At 52.1% G+C, this 19,478-nt stretch overlaps 1 protein-coding gene across 2 annotated transcripts; it reads left to right on the plus strand.

Annotated features, from left to right (window-relative positions):
* Window positions 1-919: 919 nt before the first annotated feature.
* Window positions 920-19,010, plus strand: LOC115639162 (cytochrome b561). 2 transcript variants are annotated; one of them, XM_030541590.1, is made up of 6 exons: window positions 920-995; window positions 13,211-13,456; window positions 14,477-14,575; window positions 14,904-15,007; window positions 15,347-15,504; window positions 16,557-19,010. In XM_030541590.1, the coding sequence occupies exons 2-6, from the start codon at window positions 13,252-13,254 to the stop codon at window positions 16,750-16,752; spliced, it is 762 nt and encodes a 253-aa protein (XP_030397450.1). In that variant the 5' UTR covers window positions 920-995; window positions 13,211-13,251; the 3' UTR covers window positions 16,753-19,010. The 2 variants fall into 2 exon arrangements, with proteins under 2 accessions (XP_030397450.1, XP_030397451.1); XM_030541591.1 differs by lacking the exon at window positions 920-995 and adding an exon at window positions 4,355-4,454.
* Window positions 19,011-19,478: the final 468 nt, after the last annotated feature.

The raw sequence follows: 19,478 nt of genomic DNA on the forward strand, positions 1-19,478 counted from the left end.
AGCTGAGTGGGGGCAGACAGGAGGCTGGGGGAACAGAGGACACAATGGGGCTAGCTGAGTGGGGGCAGACAGGAGGCTGGGGGAACGGGGGGGGACACAATGGGGGTAGCTGAGTGGGGGCAGACAGGAGGCTGGGGGCACGGGGGGTCACAATGGGGCTAGCTGAGTGGGGGAGACAGGAGGCTGGTGGAACGGGGGGGACACAATGGGGGTAGCTGAGTGGGGGCAGACAGGAGGCTGGGGGAACGGGGAGGACACAATGGGGGTAGCTGAGTGGGGGCAGACAGGAGGCTGGGGGAACGGGGGGGACACAATGGGGGTAGCTGAGTGGGGGCAGACAGGAGGCTGGGGGAACGGGGGGGACACAATGGGGGTAGCTGAGTGGGGGCAGACAGGAGGCTGGGGGAACGGGGAGGACACAATGGGGGTAGCTGAGTGGGGGAGACAGGAGGCTGGGGGTACGGGGGGGACACAATGGGGGTAGCTGAGTGGGGGCAGACAGGAGGCTGGGGGTACGGGGGGGACACAATGGGGGTAGCTGAGTGGGGGCAGACAGGAGGCTGGGGGTACGGGGGGGACACGATGGGGGTAGCTGAGTGGGGGCAGACAGGAGGCTGGGGGCACGGGGGGGACACGATGGGGGAGCTGAGTGGGGGCAGACAGGAGGCTGCGAGCACGGGGGGAGGGGGCTGGTAGCCCGCCCCCGGCTGTTAGCGCTTGGGGGGTGGGTGGGGAGGAAACAGCCGCGCCCGGGAGCTCTGCCCCCTCCCCCGTTACACACGTGTCCACTCCAGCCCCTCCCCCTACAGGTGCACACTCCCCCCGCCCCGCCCCGCCCGGGGCGCCAGCAGCCACCGCCCATGTGCCCGTTGCCCTGGCAACGCCGCGGCCCGCTCCCGGCGAGCAGGAAGCTCCGGCCCGGCCCCGTCCGGCCGCGCTGACACGGGTGAGCGGCTCCTCGCCCGCCGGGCCGCGGCCTGAGCCCGACGCCACAGGTAGGAGCTGCGCCCTTCGCCGTAGCGTCTGGGCGTGAGGGGAGTGGGGTCCCCCCCGCCCTGGGGTTGGTGTTTTTGAGCCCCAAGGGCTGAGTGATTCCCTCCCCCCAGCCCCGGGGTTGGTGCCTTTGAGCCCCCGATTCTCCCCCCCGCCCCCCAATGTCTCTGCGTCCCTAGCCGAGCTCTCAGGGCGTTAACGGCTGCGGCTCCAGTCCCAAGAACTATGCCCCAGGCAGGATTCTGGCTGCTCAGGCCCCTGTCTCTTGGGCCAGGCTGGGGGTGGCCTGGTGCTCAGGGGTGTCACAGAATATCTGGGTTGGAAGGGACCTCTGGAGGTATCTGCTCAAAGCAGGGCCAATCCCCAGCTAAATCCCCAAATGGCCCCCTCAAGGATTGAACTCGCAGCCCTGGATTTAGCAGGCGTGGGGGAGGCTGGGACCATACAGAGCTCTCAAGGGTCCAGCATCTCCTACACTAACCCCTGATTGACCAACATAAACTGTCCGTGGCGGGCACCATCCCCAGCCAGCCAGGGTGAGGGGCAGCTTGGCTCCGGGAAGAGCAAATGCCTGGATCATTTGTTTGACCCTCGGAGGTTTTGAACTCATAGCACTAAGCGTGGGGGAAAGCGATGCTTAACAGTGGCAAGACTTCGGGGTAGGGTCTGGAGGCCCCAGCATGCTGCGTGTAATTGGGCACAGGATGGGGGCTCCTGTGTAAGGGGGTAGCTGGCATACCAGTGCTTAGACTTTTAATGGGCCAGGGGATTCAGGCTGGCATGGCCAGAGATGCTCCGCACCCAGAAGAGGAGCATAGCTAGTCCTGACCCCATGAATGCATTAGTGGGAGGAGTGCATTCGGCAGCTGCGTTAAGGCCAATGGCACCAGTGGGGCGCAGTTCAGTGCCCCGCTTTCAGAAGCCACGGTACACCTCCATGTTTAGTCTGTCTGAACAGTGGACTGGTAGGAGCTGTGTGAGACTTGGCCTTTTGTGGTCGTTCCAGTGAAGCTGGGCTCTGTGCCTTGATTCCTGTGGGTTTGCAGTGCACCTCTTGTTCTGGTTTGGGTTTGAACAAGCCTGTCTGGGGGAAGGAGGGGAAAGGCACAGACAGTGTTTTAGCAGAGAGGATCCAGTGCCTCTCATGCCTTTCTCAAGGTGTGGTGCTGTCCTGTAACCTGCTCACTCCCTCCTGAATGTGTCTGGCTTTATAAGCGCCGATCCTGTGCCAAAAAAACCGAGTGTTTTGCACCTGCTAGCAGAACAGGATTGGTCCCTCAGTTAACTGATGACAGGCCTTTTCTCTCTGCTTCGTTTCCTGGTCAGCAGATGGACCCTTTTGTCAGTCAGTGCTGAAGCTGTGAGATGTCTGAGAGATGCATTTAATCATATGATGGGACAAGAGGGCAGGGACCTTCAGACAGGACCTTAAGCCAGGTGCCACCCACCTTGTCTTTTGTATTCTCTTATCCAGCTGCCTTATGCTTCCATTTGTTGGCAGTAATTTCATTGTTGCATCACAAGCACTTGAGGAAATGGAAGAGTGGAGAATGTTTCCTCAGGAGGACTGGATTGTTTTTCTTTTTTGCATAGTTTCTACAAGGCTGTAACAATTGCCCCAAAACTGTTTATTTAGCAAACTTTTAAATAGCCTTCTTTTCTCTTAACCTCCTTTCCCTTCTCTTGGGTTTGGTTGGGGAGTTTATTGACACTTGGTTCTTGAAAAGATTCACATTCCGATATAGATTTCTTATTTCCATAAAATGTGCTAGGCACACCTCACTTCCTGGTGGGTGTGCCTCAAGTAACTGGACTTTTCCATCAGCCACTACTCACAGGGTTCTATCAGATCAAACCAAATGAGGTCCAACTTGGAGAATGATCTGAAATACGGGTGTTCAATGTGAGAGAAATACCCAGGCAGCTGTAATGAAGAACTAGATCTAGGAGCAAGAGTGGGCAGTACATTAGGTGTTTGCAATGAGATGTGTAATCCTGGACTGCAGATAGGAAGGATGGCACAGTGGTTAGGGCACTACCCAGGATCCTGCTCTGTCACATACTTCTGGTGTGACCTTGGGCATGCCATTTAGTGCCTCGGTGCCTCAGTTCCCCATCTGTAAGCGGAGGGTAGGAGCACTTCCCTACCGCCTAGGGATTTGTGAGGATTAACTGCATTAAAGATTGTAGGCACTCATATGCTGTGGTAAGGGGGGTGATAAATTCCTAAAAGAGACATTGCATTCACAGAGCAGGGAGGTCAGAGTTCTTCTCTGCAAGGTGCACCCCCACCTAGAATATTGCATTCCGCTTTGGGCACTGAGTTACCAGAACAGTATTGACACTGGAGGGCTTTCAGAGAACAGCAACTGACCTGACCTGGAGGGTTTGATTTATAAGGAAATTTGAAGCCAGGAGCTAGAGTTCCCAGGGCTCAGCATCCACAGTCAGGACTGAATTTCCAAAAGAGCTGGTCCCACATTTGCTTGCTTGCTTGTCAGATCTGTGAAAGTGCCCAGCGCCCAGCAGCCCCTGTGCCACATAGGGCTAGGAGGTTTTCACGACTCAGCACCCAGTGTGCATCTGATGTATGAGCTCTTGTGAAAATCTAGCTGTAAAAATTCCAGCTGGGTGTTGTATAGCTTGGTTAGTGATGACTAAGGAAGGATATAACACTCTGCAAATATTTGCAGTCTGTTAAGGCCAAGGAGGGAGGGAAATGCTTTGTGTAGTAACCTGAGGTTTAGCTAGAAGTAATAAGATGAAATCAAGGAAAAGTGTAGACTGAATATTGGGATATAACAAGCTCTCGTGCATGAGCTGTATTTGACTGTACAACAGTCTTCAACTGAAAAGGATGAAGCCCCATTATTGGGTAAATTGGATTGGATAAGGGATTAGAAGATGCCCCGGAGAGACCAATCCTGCACTGACTCCTGCAGATAGGCTGGACAGTCAGATAGGGTTATTCTACCTCAAACTTTCTGATTCTGTTAAATCACCAGCTGTAAAAACTCTTTTTAGGGCGGTTGCATTGGTATTTTGCCAGATGCTTTATTTCAAGGCTCCACTAGGGACAGGATGTGTGTCTCACTTGTTTCCTGTGCCCATGGGGGGATCGCTTCAGTGGCTAAATGATTAGTGCCAATTCTCTGCTCCCAATGTGCTGTGCTCCTGTTTGCAGTGTCAAGGCAACTGCCTTGTGAAGCGGAATGGGTTAACTGCTTCTGGGCATCTGTTTCCCAGCATGCATAGCTTAATTGGGGATCTTGCTTCAGATGTTACCAGTTTAGCTGAGGCTGATTGTCAGGAGGTGATTAACCTAGCCTGAAACATCAGGCACAGCTGAGAGCATTGGGCGAGCAGCTGTCATTTGGCAGATGACGCTGAAACGCAGAGAGGCTGTTCTCGCTGCTGTTGGAGACTGAAGTGTGGTGTGGACTGCCTGTCTAGGAGTCTATGTGAGTCTGATTCTGACTAGTTTAGCACTGACTAGGTAGGCTTTAATGTTGGGAGTGTGAGGTGAGGCTCTGCCCAGCAGCACTGACCAGCCCTAGTAGCAGGGCTAACTGTATGGGATTTTGATACTGAGCTTTAGTGACTTGAGACTGATGTCTGTATTTTCCAGCAGAAGTGTATTTATTTGGGGTGGAGTACATCCATACATTAGACTTGGGGGGGGGAGGTAGCCGCTCCAGATGCATGTCTTGGTTTTCTTTTAAGTCATGGTCCCCTCCTAGTTTCCATCCTCACCTGGTGCCTTGTGCGTCCCATTGAGAGCTTCTTGAGATGTTCAGTGGAAGCAAGTGGCAGCTGAGTGATAGAAGGGATGGGGGGACTGGGGTGAGGGGGCCCTGGCTTGGACTGCACAGCTGGCAAAGAGGGGTGAGGAGAGCTGGCGTTTAAATCCTTAGTGCTGCAGTGACAGAGGGTCTGTCCTGCACTGGGTGTTTCCATTGCTGGTTCGGTGGGTGGGGATGGAGAGAGATTATCTTATTGCTTATGGCATCAATTAAGGATAAGATTGTCACAAAGTCACAGAGACTTTCAGAGACCTCCGTGACATTTTCTGCTTCTGCCCCAAGGTGGCAGGGCTAGAGTGGTCAGCCGGCAGTGGCCCCAGGGCCCTCAGCTGCCTGCAGTGGGGCTTGTGCTCCTCCCCCACTCCACGGAGTTTGGGCTTCAGTTCCTCCCCCCATCAGTGTCCCCCTCCCCCCCATAATTTTTGTAAAAGTCACAGACAGGTCATGGGCTTCCATGAATTTTTGTTTATTGTCTGTGACTTTTACTAAAAATAATGTTGACAAAATTGTAACCTCTGCAATATAGAAAATGTCCCCTGTGGTACTGGTTCGAGGGGACCCTGAACAGAAGAGAACTGGTCTCTGTTCTCCCCTCATGCTATCAGGTTAGGCTTTGTCTGGACCTAGCTCTATTTCAGGGTAGCTGTTCTGATGCCCTGGCCTTAAAGCAGGTTATGTTTCTCCAGGCACAAAGAGCAGCCAGGCAGTTAAGTCAGAGTGACCTTTACTTTAGACTTAGAGAACAAAAGCAACATCTACATCAGAGCCGATGATGTTTCCTTCTTCTGTATCAGTCTGTCCAGCTATTGTGTGTTCAGTTCTTCTCTGAAGACCAGGAATCCCTTAGCTGGTAAGGGCCAGATTTCAAAGTCACAGCACCCACAACTAGGGCCATGTTCTTAAAAGGGCTCAGCCCCCATTGACACCATTGGCCTGTTTGCCCTGCAGCCAGCATGCTGAGCAATCCTGTGAATCTGGACGCTTGTAATGGTACCTAGATAGGTCTTTGGAAAATCTGGTTGTTAAGGGACAGAACACAGAATATCAAGTCAAAACAGTTAGTTATAGCTGGATCCACCTCCAGGCTGGCTCATGTTAACAGCATTGCCATATGAATAGCTCCTAAGCCAGCCTCACGTGAGGCTTCTGAAGGACATTTTACAATTATAGCAATGCAAAGTTCTAGTACAATTATTCCCCCTCGTACCTGTAAGGGGTTAATGTCTCAGGCCCCATGTGGTGTGCTTTGCTGCCCGTAATATGTCCTAGTGCCTTTTTCTGTCTATATCCATCTTTTTTTGCCTGCCGTGAACCTTTCTATGGTTTGGTGCCCAGCCCCTGGGAGAGGAAGGCTTGTTACAGCCACATGCACTGCCAGGGTCATCTAAGTTCTGTCATGGTGGTAGGAATTTCTCCTGCCACCACAACTATGTCCTGCTCTTTCCCAGCTTGGTAACAACCCTTGTGGTGAACTCCCATGGTACCTGGGACGAAAAGTGAGCTCTGCAGGAGGCACCTGGATTCTGTGCCCTAAAAACAGCTGGTGATGCCAGTTGTTCTGGTGTCTGATTGTCAGGTTCTGACTCCATCCTGGTGCAGCAGACTGCCTTGTATGGTGTGGGGACTGGAAAACTGGAAGTGGCATTTCTACAGAATATCAAGGTTGGAAGGGATCTCAGGAGGTATCTAATCCAACCCCTTGCTCAAAGCAGGGCCAATCCCCGGACAGATTATTGCCCCAGATCCCTAAATGGCTACCTCAAGGATTGAACTCACAACCCTGGGGTTAGCAGATCGATGCTCAAACCACTGAGCTGTACCTCCCCCCAGCTTTCCAAGGCTCTTTGTTTCTCCTTATAGGACAATGGGGGCTGACTAACCCCCAGCCGTCTTGTACTGTGGATGGACAAATGGCAATTTGTCCACAGGTGGCTTAATTTAGGGCTAGGAATTTTGGGGCTGCCTCTGAGGTTATGGGGTTGGAGGAGGGAGCTGCATCTCTTCTTTCTCCTCCCCCTTCCCTCTTGGCAAGGGGCAGGATTTCCCTTGGCGAAGAGCTCTCATCCCAGCATTGGTGGGTCCATTGATGTCCCCATTCCACGTCCACAAGGAAAGTGCTGTTAGCTGGCTTGCAAGTGTCATGTTCCCCCTGCCCCTGGAGATATGTGGGAATAGAGGTGCCTGCCTTTGGCTGAGAGAGAGGAGCCCTATGACCCAGTCCCTTAATATTCCCAAAGGGACAGCGCCTGCTGCTTGCCATGAGACTCCTCTGCTTTTTGATTCCTAATGTCCCTTCCAGAGCCTCTTCTGCCCTCAGGCTGCAAGTGCCACGTGCACACAGCTGGCATTTTCAGTGCAATCTAATAGAATAAGCCAGTTGTCTTAATCCACTTATCAGGTTTGATCCAATAAAGCCTGCAGCTCTGGCTGAGTGAAGTGAGCGTGTTCTTAATAAATCTCCCGTTTCAACTGGCATCTTTAATCTGCCTCTGTCACTTACGCAGAAACTTCAAGGTGGAATTAACGATACTGCCTTCTGCTCCTGGACCCTTCCAGATCGAGAGACTTCGAAATCCCTGCAGCCCAGCGCTGGGAGCTAGCGCATAGTTACCTTTTCTCCAAAAGAACACTTGTGTAACATGAAAAGAGAGACCACTAATGCCGAGACACCAACACCTTGTCCTGTCCTATTTCAGTGGTGGGAGATACTTCCCTAACCTGCAAGGAGAAAATTCCTTAGTGCATCGTTAGCTCTTGCATTGTGCTTGTGAAACTGGCCACACAAAGGAAAAGCCAGGGCATGATCTATCCGCCATCAGCAACTCCCCTCTCCCCCAGCCAGGTCAGTGCTGCTGCTCAGACCATGCTGAGGGTCCTGTTGGACTGTGTGAGTAGGGGTCCTGACCTGGAATTGTGGTGAGCACGTAGAAAGTAGCTTTTTGGGTGCTGGGGAGGAGTAAGGTACCATGATGTTCTGTTGGCACCCTTGCCATGGCAGAGTTAGAACTGTGTGTGCAGCAGCACCCTTACTGCACTTCCTGCTGTATGTAAGTTTGTGTTGTGGTCTTTTGGTTTTTTCCCTTGTAACATTTAATTGTTTGGGGCTTTTTGTGGGGGTGGGGGTATTATCTGTATTATGGGAGCGCCTATGACCCCCGTCACATGCAGGACTCCATTGTTCTAGGTGCTGTACAAACACAGCATGAAAAGCTGGTTCCTGCCCCAAAGATTTTACAATCTAGATATAAGACAAGACACAACAGATGGATATAGAGAGACAGGGGAGCACAAGGAAACAGTGAGACAGTACGTATGGTTTGAAGTCCCACCTCTGAGCAGGCTATGGGGAATGAAGGCCCTGATGGTGCACAGTGCCTGGTGGAGAGGCAGCGTGGCAGGCTCAGGTTGGTTCTCCTCTTGACTGTCCCAGACATGACATGTAGAACCTCTGCCAGGCCTCTCCCTTATCTGTCTTTTCAGCCTTGTTTGATTTCTTGTCAAATGAATTTTAGAGGGGAGTGAACAACTAGCTGTGCCGGTGGAAGAGAAATTCCATTGGGGGAAGCGTAATGCTCCTCACGTGAGTCAGCAGCTGGGGTGAATGGGGATCAAGACACTTAGCAAGTGGTTTGCACAGTAAATAGGATTCCTGGTTTCAGCAAAGAGATGGGGTAAAGCTGCTGTTACAGAGGCAAACATGTTGACTTCACACACTTGTCCATTCATTTGCTTAGACTTTAGCAATGAGGCTTGGGTCGGCAATATTGGAGTCTAATTAAAGTGACCTTGTGCAGTCTCCATTATCTTATCTGTAACACAGGGGGATTGATAGCTACCAGTCCCTGAGGCCAGGCTGGGTCAATCAGCATTGGTGTAAAGTACCCAGAAACATTAATAACAGCTGGGGGAAGACTGAAGTCATGGTCTCCTTGCTCCCAACCCACTGCTCCTTCCCCCAGGGCTCAGGATAGGTGGTGGTGGAGTAAGCATCTAACGGAGCTATTCCAGTGCTATAAGATCCATATGGATACTGCCAGTGGGCTCTTCTCCCTATTTCTGTGCCTCCTTACCCCAAAAAAGGTTGAAAATTTAAATTTGGGTTGCGGGGGTGTGTGTGTGTGTGTGTGGGGAATGCTGCTGTTTCAGGAACCACTTGACCAAAGGACTCCCAGTTTGCACCACTCGCTCTGCCCTGGACTCTGAACTGACATACCAGTTTCCCAGCTGATCTTATGTATGCAACAGAAATGGTGTTGCAACTCTATCTAGCACTTTCCACCTCCTAAGAGAAGTTAATTTGTAGCCCTAATGCTGACTTAGGGAATAGATCGTGTGCCAGGTGGGCAGTTTGTTTTCTTTGCTCTGGTGTCTGAGCAGAATTGAAAATCAAAACTGCTTTCCAATTGCTGGATAAACATGGAAGGGAGGGCATTGCCTGGCTTGGCCTGAGCTCTGGGGCCAGGTTGCCTGGTTCTGCCAAAGTGCTTCATTCCTTTTGTGCAACATCTCTGCTCTGCCAGCCCTCTTGAATAGCCACAGCTCATGCCAAATTGTGTGGTGTGGAGGATGAGAGCATCAGAGGGAGTTGGCCTCCTCTCCTGTGGCGGATGGCTGGGGATGAGGAAGGCAGACACGAGAGCCTTTGAATATCCTGCTTCATAAACGAAGGCCCTGTCAATACAGATATGTGCTTACTAGCCTTAGGGTAAAGAATTCCATGTACCATGAGTATTCACGCTCTCCCCGGACCTATCGCTGTTCAAGCCTTGGGTTTCTCCACTTTCTCTGTCCCTGTTTCTATTACTTCCCAAGCAGGGCTGCCCAGAGGATTCAGGGGGCCTGAGGCAGGATCGGCTTAAATGCCACTGATTGCAGCTTTTTTTTTTTTTTTTCCCCCTTTTTCCCCTTTCTGGTGCTTGCTGTCACTGGGCAGTGCTCCGAGGCTTTGGCAGCACTTCAGCAATGGGTCCTTCACTTGCTCTGAGTCTTCCGCTGCACTGAAGGACCTGCCACCAAAGACCTAGAGCAAGTGAAGGGCCTGCCGCCGAAAACCCGGAGCAGCTCGCAGGGCCTCTACGGTGCCCAGGGCAAATTGCCCCACTTGCCCCCCCAGGCAGCCCTGCTCCCAAGAAAGGCTGCGGCATGTCAGACTTTTGTTTATTAGCAATCATGAGGCTTGGTCTACGCTGAAAAGTTACATCTGCACAGCACCCCTACTGACATCGCTATGTCAACAAACGCTCAAGGTTAGATACAGTTCGGCTGACAGAAGACTGCTTCCATTGACCTCGCTGCTATTGTTTGGCGTAGGCTGCGTCTACACTAGGGGCTGTGCAGGTGTAGCTATGCTGTGGTAATCTCCACCCATTTTTCCTCCTTTGGTGGAGAGAGAGTGAGAATCTTTCCCCCCAACAGCTCCCACCACTCCAGATGCTAAGCAGTTGACAGCTCTGTTCTATCTGACGTTGGTCCCAGGAATCCTGTCTAGGGTTACATTTTGTCCCCAGAGCACCTGTATGTCCAGTTCATCTCGCTCACTTATTCTAAGCAGATCTTAAAACCCTGCCTGCTTGGTTTTCTTGCTTCCCAATTGGAAGGTGTTGCCTCTTTAATGCAGACCCAGGCATGCCATCATGAATACCAGTGGAGACTAGGCATTGGGGGTTTCACGGAGGAGCCAGTGCTGGAAAAAGACCATCTGCTCCATGCAGAGAGCAAAACAGTCAAGATTGTGGGCTCCTTCTGGGAGCTATCCCTTCAGCAGAGCATCCTGTGAGCAAAGGTTTTGCTGTTTAATGCTGACTCGCTCTGTCCCTGAATGGCCAACTCCTAGTGTTCCAAAATCATGAGTCCAACTTCCAAAATCATGCAGGTGGCTCAGCGTGGGTTCGATTAAATCAGTGACTTTAATCAATTTTTCTGTTCTATCCTGAAGAGAAGTGCATTCTCGCTGGTTGAGTAACCATTAAAGCATGTTGATTTTAAAGCTAAATGAAGGCTTTACACTAGAATTGGTACACCTTGTTGCTACCTAGGAGGGTACACTGTGACTGGGTACTTTTATTTAAACAATTACATAGATTAATATTTTCAGATTCGTAACTGTACATTTTTAGTATGTTAGAAAATAGCACATCAGTATATCATGCAGGGGTCCCCAACGCAGTGCCTGCTGGTGCCATGGCATCTAAGTGTGCCCGCATACTGGCCGGCAGATGAGCAATGTCGCTGACAAGCTGCGTCTTCCAGAGGCGTCGCCGCCGAAATACCGCGCCCATCAGTGATTTTCCCTGAGCTGAGTGTTTCCAGGGTGAATGGAGCTGTCATAATTTGAGAACTGAGCTAAGCAGAGCTCAGGTAGGGGGAAGCTGTAAAATAGGAAGTTGAACTTGAAGAGATACATGATGGTGTCTCCTGGAGTCAGAGGCCAGGTCCCAACACCTGTGATGACTTTTTCAGTCTCGCACTCTGGGTCCCCCACAGGAGCAAGCCCTTAATACAGTACATGACCTATTGTACCATATTCATAAAGCTTGACCTAAAAAATTAGATGTTTTCCCCCCAGTTCTTTGTTTATCTAGAAAAGCCGCCTTTGCCTCAAAGTTTTTGATAGAGGTTCTTGGATTCAGCATTTTCATTTTTTATTTAAATGTTCTGAGAGATTATAAGAAGTTTAGGCCTGAACATATTTTGTATTTAAACTCAGATTTAGTTTTAAACGGGTTTATTTTTAAAAGTAGAGAAATTTATTATCATTTAAATAACAATAAAAAAACAATTTAAATCCAATTTTTTTTCCTCCCCAAAATTTATTGCTTTTTATCCCCCCTGGATTGGCTTAAATCTCATTTTACGTTTTTTTATTTTAAAGTTTGCTTTATCTGCTATCTGGTTTTTGAGCCTTTAGGATTCAGGGTTTCAGGGTTTTCTCTGCAATGATGTGTGCTGCAAACTGGCTTTGTAAAAGAAAGCGGCGATTCTCTCACACTCGACTCCAGGAGCTGGTCTTTAAGAAAATCACCAAATTGCAAGACTGGTGATAAAATCTCAAGAGCTGGCTGCCCGTCAGACCCAATGCTCTACAAACCCAGAGGCACGTTAACATCTTTCACTGCTGTAGTACAGAAGAGCCCAGTCATGGGTCAGAACCACTTTGTGCCAGCTGCACAGAACAAAAATAAGCGGTTTCCTGACCCCAAAGAATTTATAAGATAAATCTCACACCTGGGGCATCAGCTGGAGAGAGAAGGTCTAAGTGTTCCCAGGGAGGATAAACCAGAGACTTTTTTTTTTTTAAAGGGAAGGCTCTGGGAAAGACCCTGTGGTGAGTGAGGAAAGGGAAGTCTGTTCGTCTGATTAATTCTTAGCCCTGACTGTCGCCACTGCCTTGGCTAAGTTATCCAGCCAAACCTGTTGCGCCAGATGAGCATTTGAGAGAGCATTATAACACCCCAAGCTAACACTGTCTTGTGATTATCCCCTGTCTGGTTCTAGGCAAACCAGGAAGCTTCTGTCTGTATCTAGGCAGGTCCAGGCTGGAGCAGTGTTGGCCAATGAGGGGAGACACTGAAAGCTGCCACTAAGCTCAGTGAAAACGACTTGACTGGCCAGTCTGGCAGAGCTGTTTCTGGCCCTCTCCTTTCCTCTCCCTTCCAGTTCTTTAAAAGGAAATCCACCCCCAGGGGAATCCTGGCCCAGGCCTAGGTCTGCGCTGCAATCAAGCCCCACGGCCCTGAGTCACTGAGCCTGGAACAATGGACTCAGGCTTGTGAGGATGGGGCTGTGGGGCTAAAAGTAGTAGTGCAGATGTTCCGGTTTGAGCTTCACTGCTATTTTTAGCCCGACAGCCCAAGCCGCGTGAGCTGGAGTCAACTGATCTGTGTTCTGGGTTTGTCTTCGCAGTGTAGATGCGGTACCCAGCCTGCTTCCCTCTGGGTGTGTCTCCCTCCAGATAAATATCGAATAAGGCAATTAAATCCCACAGCCAAGTGCTGCCTGTCTGCATGCCAACCATGCAGTGTGAGGGCTGCACTTCTCTAGGTCAGCACATAATACCTGGGCTGGTTTTACAGAGATCAGTGTGAGGAATAGAGCAAGGTGCTTTGGGCCGGCCAGCTGCATAGGCACTGTTAGAGCTGGGAGTGGGTCTGGATTAGGATTCAGAGGCCCTGTCTGAAGCTGAGTAGCAAGCAGCTCTGGGGAGACTTGGTTCTGAGTCAGGATGGGCTGAAAACTAGGGATAGGTCTTGATAGCTGGTTTCTAATCCCCACTGAAGTTAGAATGGGATCCAAGTGGAGATTTGATCTCAGTGGAAGCTGAGCAGAGTTCACAGCCCTGGTCCCTATGGGCAGCCCAGTGCTCCCAGCATGCTGTCAGGTTGCCATGCTGATCACTTTTCTCCTTGTTCTTGCAGCCTGAGATTTTGTCCCAGGAGTGTCCCTGGCCTCGCCTGGCATGGAGGACAGTCTCACAAGGCCTTCGAGCCCAGCAGGGCTCTCCTGTTACATGGCAGTTTCTCAGCTGTTAGGTTTGACTGTGATTGCCATGACCGGAGCCTGGATGGGCCAGTACCGGGGCGGTATTGCTTGGGAAAGCGCGCTGCAGTTCAATGTCCACCCTCTCTGCATGGTCATTGGCATGGTCTTCCTCCAAGGGGATGGTAAGCTGGGATCCTGATGGAGAATTGCTGAAGGGCTAAGAGCATTCAAAATGCTACCTACCTCTCAGCCAGGCTCTGATCCCTTTACTGCCACGAACACACAGATACCTCCAGCTCTTTGCTGGAAGGTCTAGGTATGTCTGCTGCAGCCTTAAAAATGGAGTGACTCCTGATTTCCATATGAGTAATTGGCTTGGAATCATGACCGTAATGCCTTCCATTGCTCTGCTGCGGTTCAGCAGTGTTAGGGCTTTGATGCTAAGAAGGTAACTCGGTCCAGATAGCCAACCTGGCCAAAGACAAAGCTGTCTCCTGGTGTTAGCAATGGGGACTAGAGCTGGAGTAACAGGTGCACTGACCCTGTCTGCACGGGGTTGCTGCAGTACGAGGTACTTACTGTTCTGCCTGAGTGCCGGAGTAGGATGCTACCAGATCCCCCCTACCCCAAGTCTCTGGTGACAGTGCAGTGAACAGCAGCCTCCTGCGGGTGGTGAGATTCCCGCTCTCCGCGGAGCTGACGTGGCCCAAACCCATGGCAGGCAGAGCACTTAGCAGGGAGCTTGGCGTTATGCCCTCCTCCGTTTCACACTAATGTAATTGTGTGGAGCCGGGGGCAGTAATCATCTCCCAGACGGCCACTTGGGCAGAGAGCCGGTTGTGGCTGTACAGAGCTGTGATGGGGAAAGTGCATCAACAGATGCCCCCAGACAGTCCCTGAGGCTTAAAGAAAAGATTAATTGTAGCAAATTAAATTTGGAAAAGGCAGTTGGGAGAACAAGCAAGTGCTTAATGCTCCAGCATGAGTCACCCTCTGCCTCCCTTCAGCGGCTCTGACGCGTTCGTTTGTTAGTGCCGATTCTCCCCCTCCTCGGGGCCCTGGGACCCCACCTCTCCCAGGCTTTGTTTGATGCGCTTAGCCCACTTGGCCTGGGGACGGTTCCCTTTGCTCTGGGCTGCAGAGCTGAGGAGGCTGTTCCCTGCCCACCCCCACTGCCTCTCACGCATGTTTCTCTCTCCCAGCTCTCCTGGTTTACCGGGTCTTCAGGAACGAGACCAAACGCTCGGTCAAAATCCTCCACGGGCTCCTCCACGCCTTTGCGCTGGTCATCGCCCTTGTGGGTGAGTCTTGGACGCCACAGCGGAAAGGTGACCCAGAAGGACCCGTGTGGCAGTCTGCCTGCCCCTAAGGCCGCTGTATTGGGTCAGTGGCATCCTGCCCAGGGAGGCTTTTAAATCCATCCTCTTCTGTTACAACGAAAAGATCATCCCAGGAAGGCTCCCAGAGCAGAGCCCTTGCTCCCCAGGCTCAGCACCTGCGGTTTGAGGCTCTGCTCCCCAGGCCGGGTTGGGGAGCGGGTCCAGGCTGGATCCCTGAGTGGGCTGTGTGTGTGAACGGGCTAACGAAAGGGCCCCAGCCCTAACCGACTGCCTCCTGCCATCCCTGCAGGTGTGATAGCCGTGTTCGATTACCACAGGAAGAAAGGCTTTGCAGACATGTACAGCCTGCACAGCTGGTGTGGAATAGCAGCCTTCAGCCTCTACTTCATCCAGGTGAGGAGGAGGAGGGTCCCCTTCAGGAGGCAGGCAGGCAGAGTCCTCCAGTGGTTAGAGCAGGGGCAGGACTGCTGGGTTCTATCCCAGCTCTGGTGGATTTGTCTTGGATCTCCAGTCTCTGTTCCTTGGCTGCAGGCAGGAGCTCGTTCCTGTGCCAGTGTCTGAGGAGGGCCTGGCTGGATTAGCCCACCATCACCAATCCTGGGTTAGCCGGGCCAGGAGCTAATTTGCTCCGATTTCTGAAGCCTGTTGTAATAACATCAACTTCCAGCGGAAGCCTGGGCTGTGCATGGAAAGAGCCCTTAAGCCCCTTTGCACTTCCTTCTTCCCCTCCAGTGGCTCATGGGCTTCAGCTTCTTCCTGTTTCCTGGAGCATCCTTCTCACTCCGCAGCAGATACAAACCACAGCACGTCTTCTTCGGCGTCTTCCTCCTCGTTCTCTCCATCGCCACGTGCCTGCTGGGCATCAAGGAGCTGCTCCTCTTCAGTATCCAGTAAGTGACACAAGCATCTGGGCTGCAATTCCCAGCGTCCCCCGGGAGTTTAGAAACAAGACACCCTTGCCACAGGCTGGCACCTCGCAGGGAAATGGAGTGATTGGGTCGTCTGGACCCAGATTTCAGTCCTATCACTGAATCTCCCTCAGTGTGAGGACTCTCACCTCTCCTAAACGTGGGGCTAGTTCAGGCCCTCAGTGGGCAAATCTGCTTTTTCTCAAAGGCAACGGCCTCTGTGGCAAAAACAGACAGCGGAATCCCTGGCCAGTGCTAGCAAAGCCTTCCCTGGCAAGCTGGGGGCGCTGCCCCTCCAGGGAGTGACCCTAATGACTGGAGCTGCTGGAAATCTTTCACCTGCAACGTTTTCCAGTAGAAAACATAGACTGAAATGTTTTCCAGGATTGTTTCTGAAGGGGAGAATTGACGCAGGTGTCCTTTCTCCAGGGCTAGTGTAAATTACACAACCCCCTTCTTGGACTGATCCCTGGAGCGTGCGCAGGCGAGGCGGTGTCAGCTGTCAGCTAACCCCAGGCCCCAAATGGCTGGGAGAGGCAAGAGCACTTCAGAGCCCTTCCCAGGGCAGGCAAGACTGTGTCCCTCCTTTCCCTCCCAGCAGCTCTAATGCAGCTGTAGGGAAAACCTGCTGCAGATTTGGCTCCATGTGGCTCTGCAGATCACTCACCCATGCTGCTGCTGCTGCTGTGATGGGGAGCGTGACACCCTCCTCCACCCCCCCCTCCCCAATGTTAGAACAGGCAGCAAAGTAGCTGGAGAGCATTTCTTGGGGCTGGAGATGGCAAACACTACAGTCAGACCATTAGCATGTGTTCTTGCCTCTGGCCATGCCTCGGAGGAGAGGAAACACTCGCAGGGCCACGGGGGGCTGTGGGCTGCCCACGGCAGGCTCAGGAGGGTTGGGTGTCATTTCCTGGGCCGTGGCTGGGAGGAGCATGGTACCCTGGTCTGGGCTGGACTCCAGGGAGCCACGCAGACATTTTCCTCCTTCGGGTGTTCCCTGTTCTCAGCCCAGCCCCTCTCTGCTCCTGCAGGGCTACCTACAGCTCGTTCGTGCCGGAAGGGATCCTGGCCAACGTCCTGGGCCTGCTGCTGATCGGCTTTGGGCTGGTGATCGGCTACATCCTGACACGGGACGAGTGGAAGCGGCCGCCCCTGGCTGAGGAGCTGGCCCTGTCCATGGATTTTAAAACCCTCACTAAGGGGGAGAGCCCCAGCAGCAGCCAGTGATGGCTCCCTGCGCTGTGGGGCTCCCCCCAGAGGCAGGGCTGGAGTAGACTTCATGGTCGCTGCTCACCCTGCATGTACTAGCCCCTCTGGTGTCTGTTGCTGGTGTGTTGGTGTTGCTGTGATCTCTCTGCCATGTGCTGGTTGTTACATGTACAGCTGGTGTGAAGGGGGGGGGGCTCTGCTTTAACCCCTTGTCTGCAGGGGAGCTGTGTGCCAAGGCAGCGGCTCCGAGCCCCATCCTGGTAATAGGCATCATGTTGCTCTGGGACGAGTCACGTTCTCCCACTGAGCCCTTATACCAGCCGTGGCCACTCCCCTGCCACCCAAATCATGGGGGATGGGCTTTGTATGTGGCAGGCGCAGGGCCATTCCCAGTTGGCTGAGCTGCTGTGCAGGGGGGAGATTTGGATCCCTCACCCCTCAAGCAACAGGATGGCCGCATTTCCATTTCCCAGCCTGCCTGGCTAGTTAGCATGAGGCCCACTAACTCAAGTGCGAATGAAGGTCAGGGCCTGGCTCACTCCTTGGGCTGCCTGCAGATTTCTCCCTCCTGGAGTTCATGCAGGCTGCCAAGCGGTGTGTTGAACACCATGCTCCATGGCAGCCAAACCCCGTTCTCTAGGAGCCTTGTTTTAAACCCTCCCTCACTTGCATGCAAAGCTTTGTGTGTGTCTTGGGCTAGGGTATTTTTAATGACAGCAGCACCTATCTCTGATCAGTCAGTGGGTGGGTGTGTGTACATGTGCTGCTGGAGGTAAGATAACCTGCCCTGGCCCTTAAACACCAGTGTCCTTACAACTCCTCAGCCCTGGTACCTCTCGTTCCTGACAGGGGCTGCCCTGTGGGCTCTTGCTAGCAGCTCCATTCTGCTCACAGGTGATGCTCCAGCCAGCTGACAGTGAGCAGAGTAGAAATGCAGGTTGGTAAGGTCTAGTGATGGGGTGGGCAGTGAATTTTTTTTTTACATTAAAGGCCTAGTTTCCCCCAGCTCTCAGTGCAGGGGGCACAGTCCCTGTCTGCACGAGTGACCCATGACAGCTGCCAGGGGCTTTTCTTTACATCAAAACTTTCCCATCTACCCCTTTTGTTTGCTCTTCTCTGTAATGAGATGCAGGACTGCAGGTGTTGCCAGGCATTGCTGGTGCCTAGTGATACTGCAGCAAAGACTTTTGCATTGATCACCTATTAAATATTCCCTTCATGCATGACTGATCAGGGACTAGCCTGCCCCCCTCCCAGTGCAGCTTTGTATGCAGAGCAAGGCAGGCTCTGCTGCCCCTGGTTGAACTGTGCATGGGGGCTAGGTTAGCAGACTAACCCTGTTTCCATGGGGCTGCTTGAGAGCCTTCTAGCCATGCTTTCCTCAAAGGGTGGTTAAGCACCCCCCTCCCCCCATGCTGATGGGTAATAGAGCACATCTGTGTCCCAGGTGGTCTAGGATGCTGTTGTGTGGTAACAGCTGTACCCTGGCCAACTTGTTTGTAATCCCATCTCTTCATTATACAACATGGGTGTTCAAAGGGAGACATGGCCCCCTTAGCCATTGGGTAACCCCCCAGGTGACCACAGAGCACAGGCTGAAAATGGCTCCTGTTTCAGGGGGTCTGCCAAGCAGCATCGGCATTAGAGCCCTAAGCAGAAAGCCAGAGTTGTCCCCACAGGAATGAAAGGGATGGGGCAGAGCTCTGGCTTTTATATGCAGAAAAACAAACAGTTGTGGCACAGGTGGGCTCTAGCAGATCACTGCTGCAGGGAGGAGACTTGACAGCTGGGCCTGAGCTGTTAATTAGCAGATCCTGTTTGTAAACCTAGAAAAACTTCATCACGTGGCTGCTGAGTCTCTTTATAAATATTTCCCCAGCCTCTGTTCAGTACAGATTCTAATTTTCTGACTCATTCCCCTAAAGTGACCTGAGCCTGATAAAGCTTGAGCTGGGGGTTTGTCCCACCACTGCCTCCTTTTCAAACTCCCTCAGCTGAGCAGAGACTGGCTGGGCCTCTGGAGTGCGGCTGGCTCTGTTTAACTCAGCACTCAAGCTGGGTGCCCAACAATCACTGGGCCCTGCTGCCATGTTACATGCTGTAGTGGAAGAGCTCTGGCTAGCGCATTTCCTAACACGGCCAGGACACCTGCCTGGTTTTGGAAAGGCTTGTTCTACCGCAGTCATCCCTTGTCCCAAACGAGGGAAGAAAAGGGGGAGGGATAGCTCAGTGGTTTGAGCATTGGCCTGCTAAATCCAGGGTTGTGAGAGGGCCAATAATTAGGGATCTGGGGCAAAAACCAGTACTTGGTTCTGCTAGTGAAGGCATGGGGGGCTGGACTCAATGACCTTTCATGGTCCCTTCCTGGTCTAGGAAAATCTCCAATTATTATTATTAAAAACTACTATAGCCAGTGTTTGAAATTTGCTCTCCCCTGACTTCAATGGAGCCAGGATTTCACCCACTGATCTTGTCTCTCAGGAGAACCAATGCAAGTTCCTTTAGTCCAAAAAACAACTGGCCAACTCCATAAGGTTGGCTCAGAAAAGTAACACCCTGCTAGAGCTGTGTTTCCCTTCCCTGCAGTGCACTCATCTCTAACAGCCCAAAAAAAAAAAAAGCTTGTATCAAACAGAGGGTGTAAAGTCCCCTGAAAAAGATGCCTGCCAGCAATGATTATCTGCAGCAGAGTCTCGTACTGCAGAAACCTTTCCTCTGAACTGACCCCAAATGGTGCAGCTAAT

The sequence above is a fragment of the Gopherus evgoodei genome, chromosome 23, assembly GCF_007399415.2.
Source record: "Gopherus evgoodei ecotype Sinaloan lineage chromosome 23, rGopEvg1_v1.p, whole genome shotgun sequence".
Lineage (NCBI taxonomy): Eukaryota > Metazoa > Chordata > Testudines > Testudinidae > Gopherus > Gopherus evgoodei.